The 18,119-nt window shown below is 47.1% G+C and overlaps 1 protein-coding gene across 1 annotated transcript; it reads left to right on the top strand.

Moving 5' to 3' along the window:
• Nucleotides 1-3,640: 3,640 nt before the first annotated feature.
• On the top strand, nt 3,641-16,845 carry AMZ1 (archaelysin family metallopeptidase 1). The gene is made up of 6 exons (XM_029911303.1): nt 3,641-3,959; nt 4,646-4,813; nt 5,752-5,880; nt 7,899-8,062; nt 10,155-10,331; nt 15,721-16,845. The coding sequence occupies exons 1-6, from the start codon at nt 3,656-3,658 to the stop codon at nt 16,285-16,287; spliced, it is 1,509 nt and encodes a 502-aa protein (XP_029767163.1). The 5' UTR covers nt 3,641-3,655; the 3' UTR covers nt 16,288-16,845.
• The last annotated feature ends 1,274 nt before the right edge of the window (nt 16,846-18,119 follow it).

Below are 18,119 nucleotides of genomic sequence, written 5' to 3'. Positions count from 1 at the left end.
AACACTTCACAGAAATTCAGAGGGGAAGAAACAAAAGCTAAAAGATTCCTTCTCTGAATCTGAAATCCATAGTTTGTATAAAAGTGAGTAGAACGATGTATAAAAGAAATCGCTTAGATGGTGGTTTTAAAGTGATCTAAGCCCAGGTTAGGGCTAGATCATGGAACGTGCTGAGCAAATCCCATGGGGTTCTGGGCATTTTTTCTTCCACCAGACCAACACTACATATAATCTGTTCACCCAGGGCCCAATCCTGTCTCCTCTCAGTACTCGTGCTGTTTTATTCTACATATGTTCTCAATTATGCCGTTACTGTCACCTCCAAAACACGTCTATCCTAGGGAGCAATGTCAATATATTGAGAATAATTCACAGAATTAGAACAAGAATAATTCATAAGTAATTGTCAATTACAGAGAATAATTTATAGGTAGCTGATTTACAAAGAGAATAATTTATGAGCAACTGAATTGCGTGTAGAACCATTTATGGATAACTGTCAGCTCTGGAGGGAATATATTGCCTATACCCAACTGAGAGATGAAGCTGTATTTCTAGGTAGCGTTCCTGGGGGAAATATCAACCATTAGAACAAAGTTCAAGTCACAAACTCCCCAGTAAAAGTAGTTGTATAATATGTACAATATAGTGTAAAGTCCCAAGGTACCAACAAAAGCCACACACACACACACACACACACACACACACACACACACACACACCACAAACAGCGAATGTTCTTCTCAGAAGGTCCCATCTTATGGCATCTGCTCATCCAGATAGCAATGCCTAGGCTGGAGTCTTACAGTTCATCTTACAGCTCCTGTAAGATTTCAGTGCTCCAAGTCTTTGCTGGTCTGGAGTGTGAGAGATGAAAAGCCAAAGCCTTTGGTTCTAAGTGTGTGTATATCTCTAGGCAACCGTCAATCCACTGGATCATGGTGTGCACGTCAGAGGTCTAGTTAGGTGCCTGATGAATCTGCTTATGGCTGACAAGCCCAATTTGAGAGTGACAGTTTGTTACAAGTTTCACAGATCCATGTGTTGTCTGAATTGGAGACCAAGATTATAGGACGCTGCTCTCTTTTTTTCTTGCTTTGCTTCCATTCTCTGGATCAAAGCCGCTTCATGTTGAGCTGCACCCAGTGCCAGATGTTCCCTCCAGATTGGATGGGATTCTGCACGCTCCTCCCAGCTTTCTAAATTGATGTTGAATGACTTCATATCATTTTTGCACACATCATGGTATCACCATTATAGGGCGACTCCACTTTCTAGAGCCGTCACAAATCTCTGTACAAAATTTTCTTGGGGAATATAGTCTCCTCCTATTCTCCCGACATGATCGAGCCATTGCAACCTCCTCTTCTTAATAGTGGTTTCTAAGTGTGTCAGTGCTGCATGCTCCAGCACATCTGTGCTTGGTATTTTGTCTTCCCACTTTATTTTCAGGTTCTTGTGCAGGCATCTCATATGGAAGCTGTTCAGTCTCCTGACGTGCCTAGCGTACGTAGTCCATGTTTCTGAACCAGAGAGCAGGGATGACATCACGCAAGACTTGTAGATTTGCATCTTCACCTTGGTCAATAGTTTGCAGCAAGTGGGATGTTTTTCTAAAAGATCTGGTCTAGGAATTATTTTGGTGAAGTTCTATGGCCTGTGTTATACAGGAAGTCGGACTAGATGATCACAATGGTCTCTTCCGCCCATGGAATCTATGGATCCATCCCTTGGCAGATCCAGCGGGTTGGGCACAAAATGTTGTAGATGGTTTCTGAATGTAAAGCTTTGATTGGAGTAGGCCCCCACTGCCTCCCTCAGTACTACTGTGCCCTCTGCAATCCAAGGCATTGGGGCTCTTGGAATCCGAGGCTTGCAGACACAAAGGGATACTGCTCATCCCTTTCCCTCTCTGGAGCTCTCCTTTTCAGCCTCAGGAAGGCCACACAGTCACTGTTAATGCTTGTTTACACACATTAGTCTTTCCAAAGGTTACTTGTTTAGTTGTAAAGCATCTAGGACATACAGAAAAGTATATAAGTTGTATATAAAATTTGGCCCATGGTATTTATTAACAATTAATGAATTATTGTTAGCGCAACCCTATAGGGCCACTGATTATCATTCTAACTCCACAGAACTATGGCTGCAGGTGCCATTATCTAACTGTACATATGGAGGTGGCGTTGCATTTGCAAGAGTCAGTTTCCTGGTGCAGCACCCTTGGCTGGAATGCTGTATTCCCTGTGCTGCAGACACACAGCAGGCTCGCCTCCTTTTACCATCCTGCCAAGATGTTTATCACTGTCTTGTCTTCTGCATTTCAGAGACACAAGCTTTGGAAAACTGAGTTGTGTGTTCTGCTGGTTTCCTCTTCACGGACAGGCTGTTGGCATCTGTCCCCAGCATTCCTCAGTTTTCCTTGACATTGTTTCACAGCTGTCAAGGAAATGCTTCTCTTTTCTGTTTGAACATTTTCATTCTGTTGTGTCCAGCCGACTGGGCAGCTCCTTGAACCAAGGGTTCAGGAGGAAGACTCCCAACTGTGAGCTATATTGACCATGTTTGCACTGCATGGCTATTTCCATAACACTGACAAAGGCCCACAGTCATTTCCCAGCATGCCCTGGGCTCAGTGTAAATCTGGGATGGATAGTCTTGGACAGCACTTCCCCGCCCCCTCTCTCCCCCACCCCCCAAGTTCCTAGGCTAAGATGTAGTCGTAGGCTAAATCTAAATTGCAATGGGAGTTGAATGGGGCTCCTCTAAAAATCACAACCTTAGGCCTGGTCTATACCAGGTGGGGGTGGGGGAGGAGGGGATGGGAGGGGGAGGTGTCGATCTAAGTTATGCAACTTCAGCTACGTGAATAACGTAGCTGAAGTCGACGTACTTGGATCGACTTACCGCGGTATCTTCACTGTGGTAGGTCGACTGCTGACGCGCCCCCGTCGACTCCGCCAACGCTTCTAACTCCGGTGGAGTACTGGAGTCAATGGGAGAGCGCTCGGTGGTCAATTTATTGCGTCTTCACTAGAGTGCGAGGAACTCCAGTGCGAGGAATCTGGAAATAACATGTAGTATCCTGGGAATATCATGCCTTTCAGCTGCAGGCTTTGATTTTCAGGGTGTTTACCTCCTTGTAATGTTTCCTGCATTGCACAAAGGTGCTTAGACATTACAGAGATGGGGCCCTATAAGTATCTAGCTAGATGGCTATGGATAAAGCAAATGAATGGTTTACTGTTAGTGTAAAAAGCTGCTAGAGGAAGCTATTGGCAGTGGTCTCTCAGAACCCAGGAACTATGCTATACGTTCTTGTGTGCCATCCACTGGTTCATTAACTATTTACATATACATAGACACAGAGTACTCCTGTAACAAATATCACCACAAAAGTATATGACTCCAAGCCAGCAGCACCACAGAACTCTGAGCACCCAGTGATATCTCAAAAAGAACAGGAGTACTTGTGGCACCTTAGAGACTAACAAATTTATTAGAGCATAAGCTTTCGTGGGCTACAACCCACTTCTTCGTGAAATCGTTAGGCAGATTTACCCAAGTGCAAATCCCCAGGTCCCCTGTGAGGCTAAATGCTGATAATTTGATTCACTTTCTACAGGCAGTGCCACAGTCCCAGGGCCTGTCAGCAATGTTGCAGTGCAGACATGCTCAGGAATTCAGCTTTGGGCCCCGAGCTCTGAAGGACGCACTCATCTCTACCAACCCTGCCCTCCAGGAGCTCTATGCCAAAGCCTTCTCCAGCACAGAGAAACTTTTCCTCTCTGAAGCATACAATCCCCAGAGGACACTCTTCTGTACTCTATTGATCAGGACTGCCTTCGACTGGCTTCTCAGCCACCCTGATGCCCCTGAGGACTTCGAGACCTTCTATCACTCCATGTTAACGAAGAAGCAGAGTTTCTGCCAGAAGCACATATACCTACAGCCTATAGGTAATGCGCATCTTTGATGTGGGACATTTTTAAAGAAACGGGAGTTTGTTGTTTTTTAAACATCGTCAACCCTCCATCGTTACCTCCGCCTCGTCTGTCCAAGGGCTGAGCCTGCGAATGGCCAATGCCACAGCAAGGCCTTTTTGGACAACCTTTACATTTGGGTAACCTGTGATTGATCATGCATAGTGGTGCGAAGGGCTGCCTTCGATCCACAGTAAAGAGCCATTGCTGACAACTGGAGGTCGGGTCCCACCCCAAGGGCATTATGTGCCCTTGGGAGTGGTTTCTCTATGTATAACTGGAAAGAAATACATACAGAATGGTGAACTAAGAAAGTGGTCCCAGAGACACGCCCCCCCCCATGGCTAAGCTCTCTGCATGGCCTGCCTGCCCCCAAATGACTTCCTGGACACCCCACATAGTGTTAACTTCTTTCACTGGCCTGCCCTGTAAATGACTAGACAGAGCTACTCCCCACAGCACTTAATCCCCTAAGCAGCCTGTCTCTGAGAAACACCCCCCAGTCTGAATGACTGGCTCCAGAGAGACCTAGCAACCACCCTGAAAGACCCTTGCAGAGCTAACCCCTTACCATACCTTTGACTAGCCCCAGAGAAACCCCTTAATACGTTTTGACCTGCCCCTGTCATACATGTAACTGATATTGGTGCTTCTGCTCTTAGATCTAATTGAAGAGCCTGCCGGGATCTCACTGCTGGATTCCCTCAGAAGCTGCCTAGAGTCTTTCTTCTTGGGCCTTCGCGTCAAGTGCCTTCCCTCTGTTCCCGTCTCCTCCATCCGCTGCTGCTATCGACAGAGCCAAGATTCAGACAGAGCGCAGCTCCATGCAGGTAAGGAGGGAGAGGAGCAGAGCCAGCAGAGAAGTCCGTCTGGCACACTGGCTCATGACAGTCTCTCGGCCCACATCCGCTCCCTTAGGAAATGCCTGTGATATCACTTCTCTGCCTACACAGCGGAGGAAGGGAGGGAAGAGGGAGAAATCCTGTTTCCATGGAAAACCCAGATTTTGGGGCTGGAAACCACAACAATAACTAACCAGGAGGGCAGGGCTCATCATACTTTTTCCTCTAGGTTTTTATTTTTCAGAGTTTTTAATCTTTAAAGTCAGTTTTGCAAGGTAAAAGCTGCTGCTCACCTTCCCTCAGAGAGCACAACGTGCTTTTAGATTTCATTCTGTTTGACTGTTTTATGTCATTCCCTCATTTGTTGCCTAAAGCCAAATTAAATGAATGCCTGGGTGGGTTAATGCACTAGCCTTTCACATGAGGAAATTGGAGTTCAAATATCAGTTAGGTCTCAGGTGAAATGGGTTTGTTGGTTGCCAGGCTAGTGTTGCGTGACCATTCGTCCACAATGCAAGACCGCCACGCTGCTTGGCACAGCTGGCAGCGCGTGCTCCGGAAAGGCCCAGTGCTGGAGCAGTAGGGCTGTTGCAGGTCAGGGCTGAGGTGCCCATAGGGAAATTCTGTGCTCTGACCCAGCCTTTCTTTCTTTCCTGTGGCTTGGCACAGGATTCACTCATTGTGTCTTTGTCCTTAGAATTCTCTTTTAGCTTTATTCCGTGCAGCAGCATCTCCAGGGAAGCCAGGTCTACTGGTGCCCAGAGTAGAGGGAATGGGTGATAAAGAGCAAGGAAGAGGACCATCCCCTTCACCCTGGATATTGAGTGCAGCACCTCCACCAGCTTGTGGCTTGGACTCCAAGTTCCATCCCAGAGACAGTAGAAATGGGGGACTGGATTTTTACCTTCTCTCTTCCATTTATCCAGATGGGATCCTGACCTTCCTGAAGAACAACAAGCCTCCAGATGCCCTGTGCGTCCTTGGACTCACTCTCTTGGACCTGTACCCTTGTGAGACCTGGAGCTTCACCTTTGGCAAATTCCTGCCGGGACAAGGTGCAAGTGACATCCTGTCTTCTTCCCATGTGGGGAATGAACAAGAAAGAGCTTTACCTTAAACCACTGCTTGGGAGGCAGAGTAGCCAGGTCCTCCCCCACAACTTTAATCAACACCCCAGTGGTAGGAAACAGGATTTCCCAACGTAAAGCATGGGAGCTCAGGGCTCAAAGCCACCAAGAGGCTGTTGGTCCAGGCAGGGAAGGCTGACTAGCTACAAGCTGGTGACTAAACAGTAATAAGTCACCAGGACCAGCTGGTATTCACCCAAGAGTTCTGAAGGAACTCAAATGTGAAATTGCAGGACTACGAACTGTCATCTGTACCCTATCATTTAAATTAGCTTCTGTACCAAATGACTGGAGGATAGCTAATGTGTTGCCAATTTTTAAAAAAGGGCTCCAGAAGTGACCCCAGCAATAACAGGCCGGTAAGCCTGAATTCAGTACCGGGCAAACTGGTTGAAACGATAGTAAAGAACAAAATCATCAGACACATAGATGAACATAATTTGTTGGGGAAGAGTCAACATGATTTTTGTAAAGGGAAATCATGCCTCACCAATCTACTAGAATTCTTTGAGGGGGTCAACAAGCATGTGGACAAGGGGGAATCCAGTGGATGTAGTGTGTTTAGATTTTCAGAAAGCCTTTGACAAGGTCCCTCACCAAAGGCTCTTAAGCAAAGTAAGCAGTCATGGGATAAGAGGGAAGGTTCTTTCATGGATTGCTAACTGGTTAAAAGATAGGAAACAAAGGATAGGAATAAATGGTCAGTTTTCACAATGGAGAGAGGTAAATAGTGGTGTCTTCCAGGGGTCTGTACTGGGCCCAGTCCTATTAAAAAATGATCTGGAAAAAGGGGTAGACAGTGAGGTGGCATAGATGATACAAAACTACTCAAGATAGTTAAGTCCCAGGCAGACTGCAAAGAGCTACAAAAGGATCTCAAAACTGGGTGACTGGGCAACAAAATGGCAGATGAAATTCAATGTTGATAAATTCAAAGTAGTGTACATTGGAAAAAACATAATCCCAGCTATACATATAATATGATGGGGTCTAAATTAGCTGTGACCACTCAAGAAAGAGAACTTGGAGTCATTGTGGATAGTTCTCTGAAAACATCCACTCAGTGTGCAGCGGCAGTCAAAAAAGCAAACAGATTGTTGGGAATCATTAAGAAAGAAATAGATAGGACAGAAAATATATTGTCTCTATATAAATCCATGGTACACCCACATCTTGAATACTGCGTGCAGATGTGGTCGCCTCATCTCAAAAAAGATATATTGGAATTGGAAAAGGTTCAGAAAAGGGCAACACAAATGATTAGGGGTATGGAACAGCTGCCATAAGAGATTAATAAGACGACTAAGGGGGAATATGATAGAGGTCTATAAAATCATGACTGGTGTGGAGAAAGTAAATAAGGAAGTGTTGTTTACTCCTTCTCATAACACAAGAACTAGGGCCCACCAAATGAAATTAATAGGCAGCAGGTTTAAAACAAACAAAGGAAGTATTTTTTCCACAATGCACAGTCAACCTGTGGAACTCCTTGCCAGAGGATGTTGTGAAGGCCAAGACTAACAGGGTTCAAAAAAGAACTAGATACATTCATGGAGGATAGATCCATCAATGGCTATTAGCCAGGATGGGCAGGGATGGCGTCCCTAGCCTCTGTTTGCCAGAAGCGGGGAATGGGCGACAGGGGATGGATCACTTGATGATTACCTGTTCTGTTTATTCCCTCTGGGGCATCTGGCATTGGCCACTGTCGGAAGACAGGATACTGGGCTAGATGGACCTTTGGTCTAACCCAGTATGGCCGTTCTTATGTTCTTAAGCCTTTAGGGGAGCACATGCCCCCACACTCAGTGCAGTGGAGGGTGAAGGGTTATATTGGATGAAGCTAAGGCAGTTTCCCATCATGGGGCCTAAGGCTAGAGGCAGATGCTGGAGGCTGACGTTAGGCTAAGAGGACCTGTCTCACTTTTATTTGCCTCTTTCTGTAGAAGTGGGTGTCTGCAGCTTTGCCAGGTTTTCTGGCAATTTCCCCCAGCCAGGCTGCACCACCTTAAATCCAGCTACCGGGCGAGAGGAGCTGCGCGAGGTCACCGAGAAGGCCCGAGACCGGCCGTTGCTGTTCAGTGTCCTGGAGATGGTTCAGTGTTGCAAGGTGCGGTTAGCAACCTACACCGAAGCCAATGTCCTGCAATGTGGGGGTTATGTGCCAGCAGCTTGTGACAGTTCCCTGAAAGAGGAGTGACACCGACCTAGCAAAAGCCATTGAAAGTTCTAGCAGTGTGCCTAGGCTCACATAACGCTTTACATCTTCAAAGCACTGCTTGACCATTCCCCACAACACCCCTGCGAGGGGCGTCTAGTAGTTAGAGCAGGAGCTGGGACTCCTGGGTTGTAGCCTTGGCTCTGGGAGGGAATTGGGATTGATCATCCCCATTTTACAGATCGGGAGAAGTCACGCGATTTGCCTTGCACCACACTGCGAGTGTGTGGCAGAGCTGGGATTAGGAACCAAGTCATTTTTGGCTCCCAGTCTCATGCTCAAGACACTAGACGGTACTGCCTGGCCAGCACTAGGTGGATGAATGGATAATACCTTCTCTATCCCCGAGTCGTCGTCCGTAGTCTGGTAGTCTCGTCACAGGCAGCGTAGCAGAGTTGCGTGTCGAACGTTGTGATGGATGCAGGAGGCAAGGTGTAGGCAATTGCATCTCCCTCCAGTGGCTGGTGTCCATAGCGGAGGAAAACCTGGCGCTAATCCCTGCCAGGGCGAGCTCATCAAAAAGAGCCCGAGAAAAGTTTACACACATCTATATGCAAATATGTTCATAATCCCCATAGACATCTCCACTCCAGTGTTCCGTCTGAGACATCTCCTATGCTCTCTCCCCAGCTGTGCTTCTGGCTTGTGGTATTTCGTCACAGGGCTGGCCTATGAGCAACAGTAGCAGCTCCTGCTGCTGCAGGGCTGGCCCTGTATCTCCCTCCCTCTCTGCTTCCCCAGCTGGCATTCCCTGCCCTGGGCTCCTTCCCTAGCTCCCTCTGGATCGGATTGGGAGAGGGAGGCAGCCTGACTGGATGGCAGGGGAAGGAGAGGGACTCTCCGTCATCAACATCTTTCATGCTGGACAATTGCCCAGGAAGTTGAAAGCAGCAGAGGCTGTCCAGAAGCTGGAAGGCTGGGAATTAAGTGGGTCTGGTACCAGCTCAGGGCAAGTAACTCAAATTATATTAGCCTGTGTTGTGGTACTGAAGGACCCAGGTTCTGTCTCTGGGGGTAACTTGGGGTGGGCATTGTAACAGATGCGGGTCTCTTAACTGTTCCCTTCCTGCCCCCAGTGGAACAGTACGTGTCCTTCAGAGACCAATGGCAGAAGTCATACCTCCCCTTGAAGGAGAAGGTGGTGCAAGTGGCTGCCTAGTGTTCCTAGGACTATGACTAGGGCCCTACCAAATTCACAATCCATTTTTGTCAATTTCACAATCATAGGGTGTTAAAGAACCTAAATTTCAATGTTTTAATTGTAGGGGACCTGACTCAAAAAGGAGGGGGGGGGTCGCAAGGTTAGTGTGTGTGTGTGTGTGTGGGGGGGGGGGTGTTGGGGTACTGCTACCCTTACTTCTGTGCTGCTGCTGGCCGAGGTGCTGCCTTCAGAGCTGGACTCCCGGCCAGCAGCTGCCGCTCTCCAGCTGCCCAGCTCTGAAGGCAGCACAGAAGTAAGGGTGGCAATACCACGACCCCCCCCTAAAATAACCTTGTGACCCCCCTGCAACTCCATTTTGGGTCAGGATCCCCACTTTGAGAAACGCTGATCTCCCTTGTGAAATCTGTATAGTACAGGGTAAAAGCACACAAGACCAGGTTTCAGTCCCGGACGTGTTTTTCATGGCTGTGGATTTCGTAGTGCCCTACCTATGCCTATGTGCCACCTAAAGAATCTTCTCTCAGTTCCTTACTAAAACATCATCCAAACTCTCCCTTCTCAGCCCATGCATGGGCATTGTCTCTAGGGATAGTCTGGGATTCAGGGTACTGAGTTCCCCTCTCGCACCAGAAAGGATCATCCTCTGTGTCAGGGTTGGAGTGCATTAGTGGAAAAGTCTGGCGCATGCCCACGATTGAACAAACAAGGAGCTTGGATTCCTCTTTCACCTCCCTGAATGAGGCAGGATTGAGCAAGAGGAGGTTGTGGTGCAAGTTTGGTTGGTTGGTTTTTAACAACAAAGCGACTTTGTTTTCCTGAAAGGTTTCGTGTCATGAGATCTGCCACCTGATTGGCTTGGGGAACTGCAGATGGCTACAGTGCATCATGCAGGGCGCGCTGAGTTTGGACGAAGCATTGTTGCGGCCCCTGGAGCCCTGCCCAGTTTGCCTCAGGAAGCTGCAATACGTTGTGGGTTTCAAACTCATCGAGCGCTACAGGGTGAGATACGGACCGCTGAGTCCTCTTGGGGCAAAGGGGTAAAGCAAAAAGTTCTACAGCCAGGTAGCCCAGCTGCGAATCACAGCCTCTGGCCACCATGTTCAAGTAAGGGCCGGGCTTAGAAATGCACAGAGCTCTGTCCTGGCATTTGGCATGAATTACAAAGATACTTAACACAAGATCCAATAGAGAGGGTGGGTATCCCATACACATTCACTGTGACTAATTCTTAGCACTTTAAACGCAATCTCCAAAGCTCTTTGCAAACAATAATATTACAAACACCCGAGCACAAAACTATTCCCCCCATTTTACTAATGAGGTAATGGAGGCAAAGGGAAAGGGACACAAGCAATGTCAGAACTGTGGTTAGCGTGTGGAAGTTCCTGGGTCCCAGTCCTCTGCTCAGACAGTGCTATGTGACAGCAGGATTTCCTGGCCCATCAAGGAAATGCTAATAGCACAACTAGCTTTAGACGCCATCACTGCCCCTTAGGCTGGAAGAAGCATCTCCCTTGAGTATCTAAAGTGCTGGACTCTAGTCTTAGGACAGGTGTATTACATAAAGCATCAAAAGAAGCAAGCCTACAAGTCATGCTAAATGCCCTATCTTCTACATGATTTTATTAGTTCTCTAGCACATGCATCATCTTCAGAGACTGGATTTTTCCAGGCTTGCCTATTTTAAAACTTCGGTGCATTGTATTGTCACCTTGTATAAGGTTAGCTGTGCAGTTCCAGGAAGTTTTCTAGGTTCTTCCCCCCCTCCCAACCCCAAGTTCTTACTCATTCAGCTTGGAAGTCAGACACATTCATGCAGAAGGACTTCAACATGCTTTGGGGAGAACACACTACCTGGTTGTGCTGCCAGTCACTGAGATGGTGAGCCTAGAACTAGTGCTCTTCATCTAGATCTTGGGCCATCTGCTCTACATCCAAAACGGAGCGGTCCTCAGACCCAGCCTCTCTGGGCTGCTGTTAGCACAAGCCAGAGCAACAATAGCAGCAAATTGCCCTCTGCAAGGCAGCTCTCTCTCTTTCCAACAGAGAAACACTATCTGAATTCAATGTTTCCATAACTGGTTTCCCTCCGCACCTGTTTCATTGCAGTAAATACTGTAATTAGCTCAGTTTCCCCTCAGCCACAGTGAACGAAACCCTGAAAAAGAGGAGCCAACTCACTCCTCCCCCACAAATGTCACAACTGCCTCCAGGACAATAAAGAAGCAGCTTGAGTTGACTATATGCAGGGCTATATAGTGGCGTTGTGATCATCTCCATAAGGGACTTATAGGGCCTGCATCAATGCAGTATCTAAGTGCCTAGAAAGACAGGTTACATAGCTAACATGACAGCAGAGGGCACTGAGCATATGGAGGCAAAATCATGCCAGAAAGCAAAGTTGCTTGCAAAGCATATTTGGAGCGGCCACGGCTAGCCAATGCCCTGCGTTTGGAATCAGCTTTACCTTTCATTATTGCTTCTTCCGGTTGAGGAACCAATCTCCCTAAATTGCACAACAGCCCAGATCAGAAGCAACAAATATGGCTAATGCCTGGCACAAAGCTGTGCCTTCCCCATATCAGATAATGCTGCCAAGGCCAGAAATGGCAGCACGGGTCACGGGCAGAAGGGGCAGCGGGTGGAGGTAGGCAATCTTTCTGTAAGAGGATGAACTCTTGGCAATTAATTGATTTGAGTTTGCACTCAAATATGCTCTATTTTGACATCAGCCAGGGTTTGTTTTATCTTGACCAATTTAGAGCAAAAAAATCCAGGCTGCACTTACGTTACACAGAGTTTCCCTGTTTCCCATAGAGTGTCACAGGCTGTTCTGTGCGGCGAGCTCTTCCCGCTGCAACATTTCCCTTCAAGGCTGTAGTATAGAAGAGCAGCTGGATAGCGACTCAGGGTATGTCTACACTACAAACACACTCTGGGGCACTGAGTCTCAAAGCTGGAGACTACAGATTCAGGCTTGCGCAATGACATTAAAAATAGCCATGTAAATGTTCCCACCCATGCTGGAGCCTGAGCTCTGAAACGCAGGGTGGGGGTAGGTTTCAGAGAACTGAGCAGGAATGTCTATGCTGCTATTTTTAGTGCCGTAGCACAAGCCTGTGCCTGTAGCCCTGGCCTCAGAGACGCACTGCTGCAGGCGTTTCAGTGTAGCCAGACCCTAAGGGCTTTCCTTCACTGCAGCGTAAGCTCGAGCTCAGGCTAGCTGGAGTGAGAGCAGTCACACCACAAAACACCCAAGCAGCTCAGAGTCTCTGCAGCCCCACGGCATTAGCACCCTGCTGGGCCAGCTAGCTCTAGTTTAAAGCACCAACTCAAGCTAGAGATGGGTGTGCAAACAGGAGCTGGGGCGGGCAGTGCTCGAGGTACAGTTCGAGCAAACACTGCAGCGAAGACGAGCCCTAACTTACTGCTCGGCCACAGCCCCAGCTGTTGGGAAGAGAATTGGTTAATAAGGCCCATTAATGGAGTAATGATGCTCAGATTGGGGTGTAGCAGGGTTTGGCTTGAAGCAGGGGATGTGTCTCTGGAGTTCATTCCCTCACTGGCTGATGTAAATCAGTCCTGCTACGGATGACTTCTCGCCGGCTCACCATGGAAGATATTTTTCCTTTTCCCCTTCAGAATGCAGCAAATGGCAGCTAATTGCAGATGACGACACCCCAGCAGTCCCTTAGGCAGAGACTTCATTCTGTCTGCCCCCTGCAAATTGCTCAGTTCCTGTTTCTCACCTATAAACATCATCAGCAGGTCAAACTGCTCCTGCCTAGCCTACTGCGCACTGATGGAGATGCCACTGCTGTGGCCGAGGACAGGGTGACCCTGTACGAAAATCTGAGTAGCACTGTTCCCTTGTAATGTCAAAAAGTGGACGTCAAGCAGTGCTCAAGTGCATGCTGAGCGGGCTCTGTCCCAGCTGCCTTCCCATGGCCATGGATTTCACAGGCTCCAGCAGATAAGAGAAGCGTGTGCAGCATGCCCCCAACTGGTAAAGCAGCAGAACAGAAAAATGAAGCTAAAACCACACAAACCCTTAAATGGCTTGTTTAAAATGCACCACAGAGTCTGAAAGAGAGAAAAAGATTCCCCCCCCCCCTCCCCCCCCCCCCCCCCATGACAGGGATTTCAGGGACAGCTCTTCCCTCTTCTTGACTTGAAATGAGCAAGACCTTAGAGCTGGTTGAATTTTTCTGTAAAAAAAGATAATGCAGATTTGGCAACACCAAAGCATTTTGTAACTTCATGTCAGTTTCACCTAATCAAAATGTTTTCACTGACATTTTTGAAATTCTAAGTTATTTTTGGTTCTAAATGACCGAGTTTTGAATTTCCTTCAATTTGATATAAAAATCAAAAAGGTTTAAAAATGATCAAAATCAAAAGTACAGGTTTGATTTTTGTCAAAACAAAATGTCTCTGTTAATCTGAAGTTAACGGTTTCCCCTACTTTTTGGTTTGCCAAAAATTAAAAAAAAAAAAAATTTAGTTTTCAGGTAGACCCAAAACGTTTACCCCCCGGAATTACCTGCGAACAGAAAAATCCCTTATTCACACATCTCTACCCAACATCTCGGTGTAGATGTCCTGGCTTCAGCTATCTTTTTGTTTGGATACACGTTTTCCCCCCTCAGGTGGTTTTAGACTGAGTGGCGGTTCTGATTATTCTGGAGTGTCATTGATGTCTTAAAGAGCCAGGATAAAATCCAGGGTGTAGCTGCAGCTTTCAGACAGCATCCTTGCCCCTCCCTCCACTCTGGCCCCTCGGCAGGCTCTGATGCATGTTCTGTTGAACATGTGCATGGGTGGTCAGAGGTGTGCGCATAACTGGCTTTAACTGTATAAAAGCGATCACAGCAAGGCAGAAAGAAAGTCTTCCCTTTGCATTTTTTCTTGGCTATAGGGAATATCAACTGTTCAGATGCATCCCTGTACATACCCCTGGCTTGAAGTGGTTTCCATTATATACACAGGGTTTACAGTTTGGGTCAATGGCACCCCACTATACAAATTGTTCCAGCTCCCCTGCCCCTACAAAACTCTTTGCCAGGGCTTTACGCAGAGACTGAAATAGGGACCATGGCTGCCTTGCCCCCACCCACTCAACTTGATCTCTGTACTGCTTCTGTCACTGGCCTGGGGAAAGAAGGCAATTATAGAAGGGGGACTGGAAAGTTCTGGGAAAAGGGACCTCAGCATATGCCGATAAGGCCTGGAGACTTAGCCAGAGTGCAACACTGATGCCCTCTGCTGGACCACACACAGCACCATCCTCACTAGGAGCAGAAAGCACAGTACACTCACATAATTAATACATTAACTACCAGCCCCATGCTAGTATTTTCTAACTGCTACCACTGTATTTGCTTGAGGAAGTGTATAGCTTTGCAGAAATACCAGCTGGGGAGTAACAGAAAACAAAGATAAGATACACCAGTACGTGAGAAGATAGGAGTGGGGGGTGTGAACACTAAGGAACAAAAAGAATCAACATGTATGCCAGCTAAATAGACAAGGAGACCAAATTTGATCAGTTGGCAACTGTCAAGTGCTTTGATTAATTCCCAAAAGCCTAAGGAAAAAGTGTGCCAGAAGCGAGCAGCTGTTTGACATATTATAGCATGAAAAATTTCTGAGATTTCCTTTTAAAATCTTATTTTCTATTAATTCTTTCCTAGAGCCCAGCCTTTCCTTATATGTATTTCAAGTGAAGAGCTGCTCTCGAGACTGAAAGTGCATGCTAAATAGGAATGAATATGTTCGTGAAACAAGACGCCTCAGCTTTGCCTCAGCAGCATTTATAGTCATGTAACCCAACTTCCTCTAGAGAGATGGCACTTGTTTTTGTGTTGCTTTTACACAGATTATATGGCACACAGAGATTCTGGCGGGGGGTAACACCAGGGGAGTACACAGCTACTTCTCTACCGTCATCTGTAAGGTACTCATGCGTAGTTTAGTCCCAGTCTTTTCTAGCAGCAATCACTGCAAGGAATGGTGCAGAACCACAGGCTGTGAAAGCGTTTTTAAGTATTCCAGGCCCAGTCTCACCCAAACAGGAGTCATCCCTGAATGATATTTGGAATGCTAGCAGTGTTATTCTACTCTTGTTACTGTACGGTCAAGATTTTAAAAGCGTGCCTACTGATTTGGGATGTCCGAGTTTTGGGATGCCCAACTTGAAATGCCTAAAACGGACCCAGTTTTCAGAGTGAGTGCTCAGCACCTCCTGGAAATCACACGCCTTTAAAGTGTCTTACAAACACCCCAAAATTGAGGGACCTGAGATTACTTGGCACTTTTGAACATCTTGGCCAATTTACATTGTTGTGCTAAGTCGCTCTAACATGAAAACCTTTTCCTCCCACCACAGAAACTCTATGCTTGGATACAAACTGTATTGTCTACCCGGCCTAGTCAAGAGTCAGACCTATCAACATCGGAGGACATCCTGCCATTCAGCTCGGACTCTGGGATGTGCTGTGAGAATGACTCTGAGCCTTTAACTTCCCTGTCTGAGCCATTGACACCAGACACTTGCAGCCAAGCCTTTTCCATTGGGCAGGAGCTGGAGCACGACCAGCAGTTTGTTTCTCCGGCTGACACGCACAGCCAGCAGCAGCTGGGCAGGACCACCAAGTCCACAGATATCATTAAAGATTATGAACTATGGCTGGAAACATGCATCGCTGCCCTGGAGAAGAACGTCTCTGAGGAGGAGCTGGCTCAAGTGGACAAAACTGTGGATGCCCTGGCTAAGTGGGAAATGTTTACAGGCCAGCTCCCCACCATGAGGAAGGATCTGCCCTTCCCCAGAGACAACGCAGGGCTAAGGAAAGTCCTTGGAGACAAATTCTCCTCCTTGCGGAGGAAACTAAATTATAGAAAACTGTCCAAAGCTGAATCTTCCCCTCATCGCTGGAGTTGGGAGGAAAACTAGCGCTTGGTCTGACTTGTCCTTCCGCAGTCCTTGCGCCTTTCTGGGCTGGGAAAAGCAAGCTCAGTTCATCATTTTGATTTAAGTTTTGTTACGATTGCCATGCATTTGATCGTTCTCACCAGAAGTTACTGTCAGGCTGAGAAGGAAACAGGAACTCCCTACTGAAATGAAAGAGGTTTCTTTTTCTGAGGTTCCGAACGTGGAATTTGTTTCAATCATTCAGGTGTTTTAAGAGCTTATATACATGAGAAAGTCGCACCGGATTAACCCAAGATGTGAATCCAACCATGCACAAAGCCCTGTGTGGATGCTCATGTTTTGGTATAAAAGTGGCACATTTCAGTTGGGCTTAAGTTGGCTGGGAACTGGTTTACGTTAAATCAAAACAAGAGAGTGTCCACATAGGAGTATGTATCAGCTTAACTAAAACTGGTTTAAAAACAGATGTAAGTCAAACCCATGCAAACTTTCCAATGTAGTCATGGCCTCAGGCTACTGAGCATTTGAGCTCTAAGCATGGAAACTGTTTCTTCGTTGTGTTTTATACCAAATGTCTATTTCTAGCCATGGCCCTGGCCCACACGTTGCAGATTGCTCCAAGCACAGGCGCAGAGCTGAGGCTTTCTAACCATAGCTCTGTGGAGTCCGGGTGAAGTGCAGACACATGGTCTGGGGGAGGCAGAGGAACAGGGTTTAAAAGAGAACTGGATAAATTCATGGAGGTTAAGTCATGGATGGGTAAGGAATGGTGTCCCTAGCCTCTGTTTGTCAGAGGGTGGAGATGGATGGCAGGAGAGAGATCACTTGATCATTACCTTTAGGTTCACTCCCTCTGGGACACCTGGCATTGGTCACTGTCGATAGACAGGATACTGGGCTGGATACTTTGGTCTGACCCAGTATGGCCATTCTTATGTAACAGGCACCAGGGGTACAGCAAACAAGCAAGCAGTAAGAACCCTTTCTGCTTATCCAACATAATCAGTGGTGTTAGCTTAAAGGGAACTAGTGGCTCCCCTCCCTTTTTAGCTCCAGCAGCTGAAAAGCTGCATCCCTTCCTTTCCCTGAGATCCATGTCTCTGCTGCACAAGCATGGGTGCCTCTACTGAGAGAAAGCTGCAGCAGAGCCCACCCTGCAGTTGCTACTACATGCAATAACTTTTCAGTTATTTATAGCTCGGCGCTCCAGAGGCTGACAGTTTTTCAAGCCCTGTAATAGAGAGACACGTGTGTGCTGGCAGAGGCGGACTCTCCCCGTTCTAGTCTCACTCAGAATTCCAACACTGATAATACACTCATCAACTTGCAGCTTAGTGGTCAGAGTTCAGATTGTTCTGATCTAAAAATACCTTTAATTCCCAACTGTCCAAAGCAGAAAGGGAAGTAAAACTGAGTCCATTACATTCAGTGTGGGGGGGCGTTTCCTACCAGGCTGGAGCTTTGGGCTTTAATGAGAATACTAAGCATGTCTCGTGCCCGCCCCCCTACAATCTGAGATTGAGAAGGCCACAATAAACTTTGAATTCCATGGGGGAGGGTGGGAGAGGAGGGAAGGGAGATAGAGAGTTCAGGGGAAGACACCCGAGGAAAACTTGGGGCCTGCTAATGCAGGTGATTGCAGGAGAAAAATCTATAGTGACCTAAGTTAAGCTCACAAAGAAAAATGTATAAAAAAATTAAAACCAGCATGATTCATACAAAGAACAATGGGGGTTCTGACTTCTAAAAGACTAATGATGTCAATTACTGGAAAGGCATTTTTTCCAGTGTGCACATCTGGAATCCATGTTATGTAAATGATGCTCCTGCTGCCGCCACCTGCTGGCTGTCTA

This window comes from Terrapene carolina, unplaced genomic scaffold (assembly GCF_002925995.2).
Source record: "Terrapene carolina triunguis isolate 2854851 unplaced genomic scaffold, T_m_triunguis-2.0 Scaffold93, whole genome shotgun sequence".
Taxonomy (NCBI): domain Eukaryota; kingdom Metazoa; phylum Chordata; order Testudines; family Emydidae; genus Terrapene; species Terrapene triunguis.
This window is presented reverse-complemented; position numbering and strand designations above follow the sequence as displayed.

Bases quoted from the DNA above. Each gene is read 5' to 3' on its own strand.
- AMZ1 (XM_029911303.1), top strand. From the start codon at position 3,656: ATGTTGCAGTGCAGACATGCTCAGGAATTCAGCTTTGGGCCCCGAGCT. The intron at 3,960-4,645 runs GTAATGCGCATC...TTCTGCTCTTAG, and splicing joins CATATACCTACAGCCTATAG to ATCTAATTGAAGAGCCTGCC. The intron at 5,881-7,898 runs GTGCAAGTGACA...CTCTTTCTGTAG, and splicing joins CAAATTCCTGCCGGGACAAG to AAGTGGGTGTCTGCAGCTTT.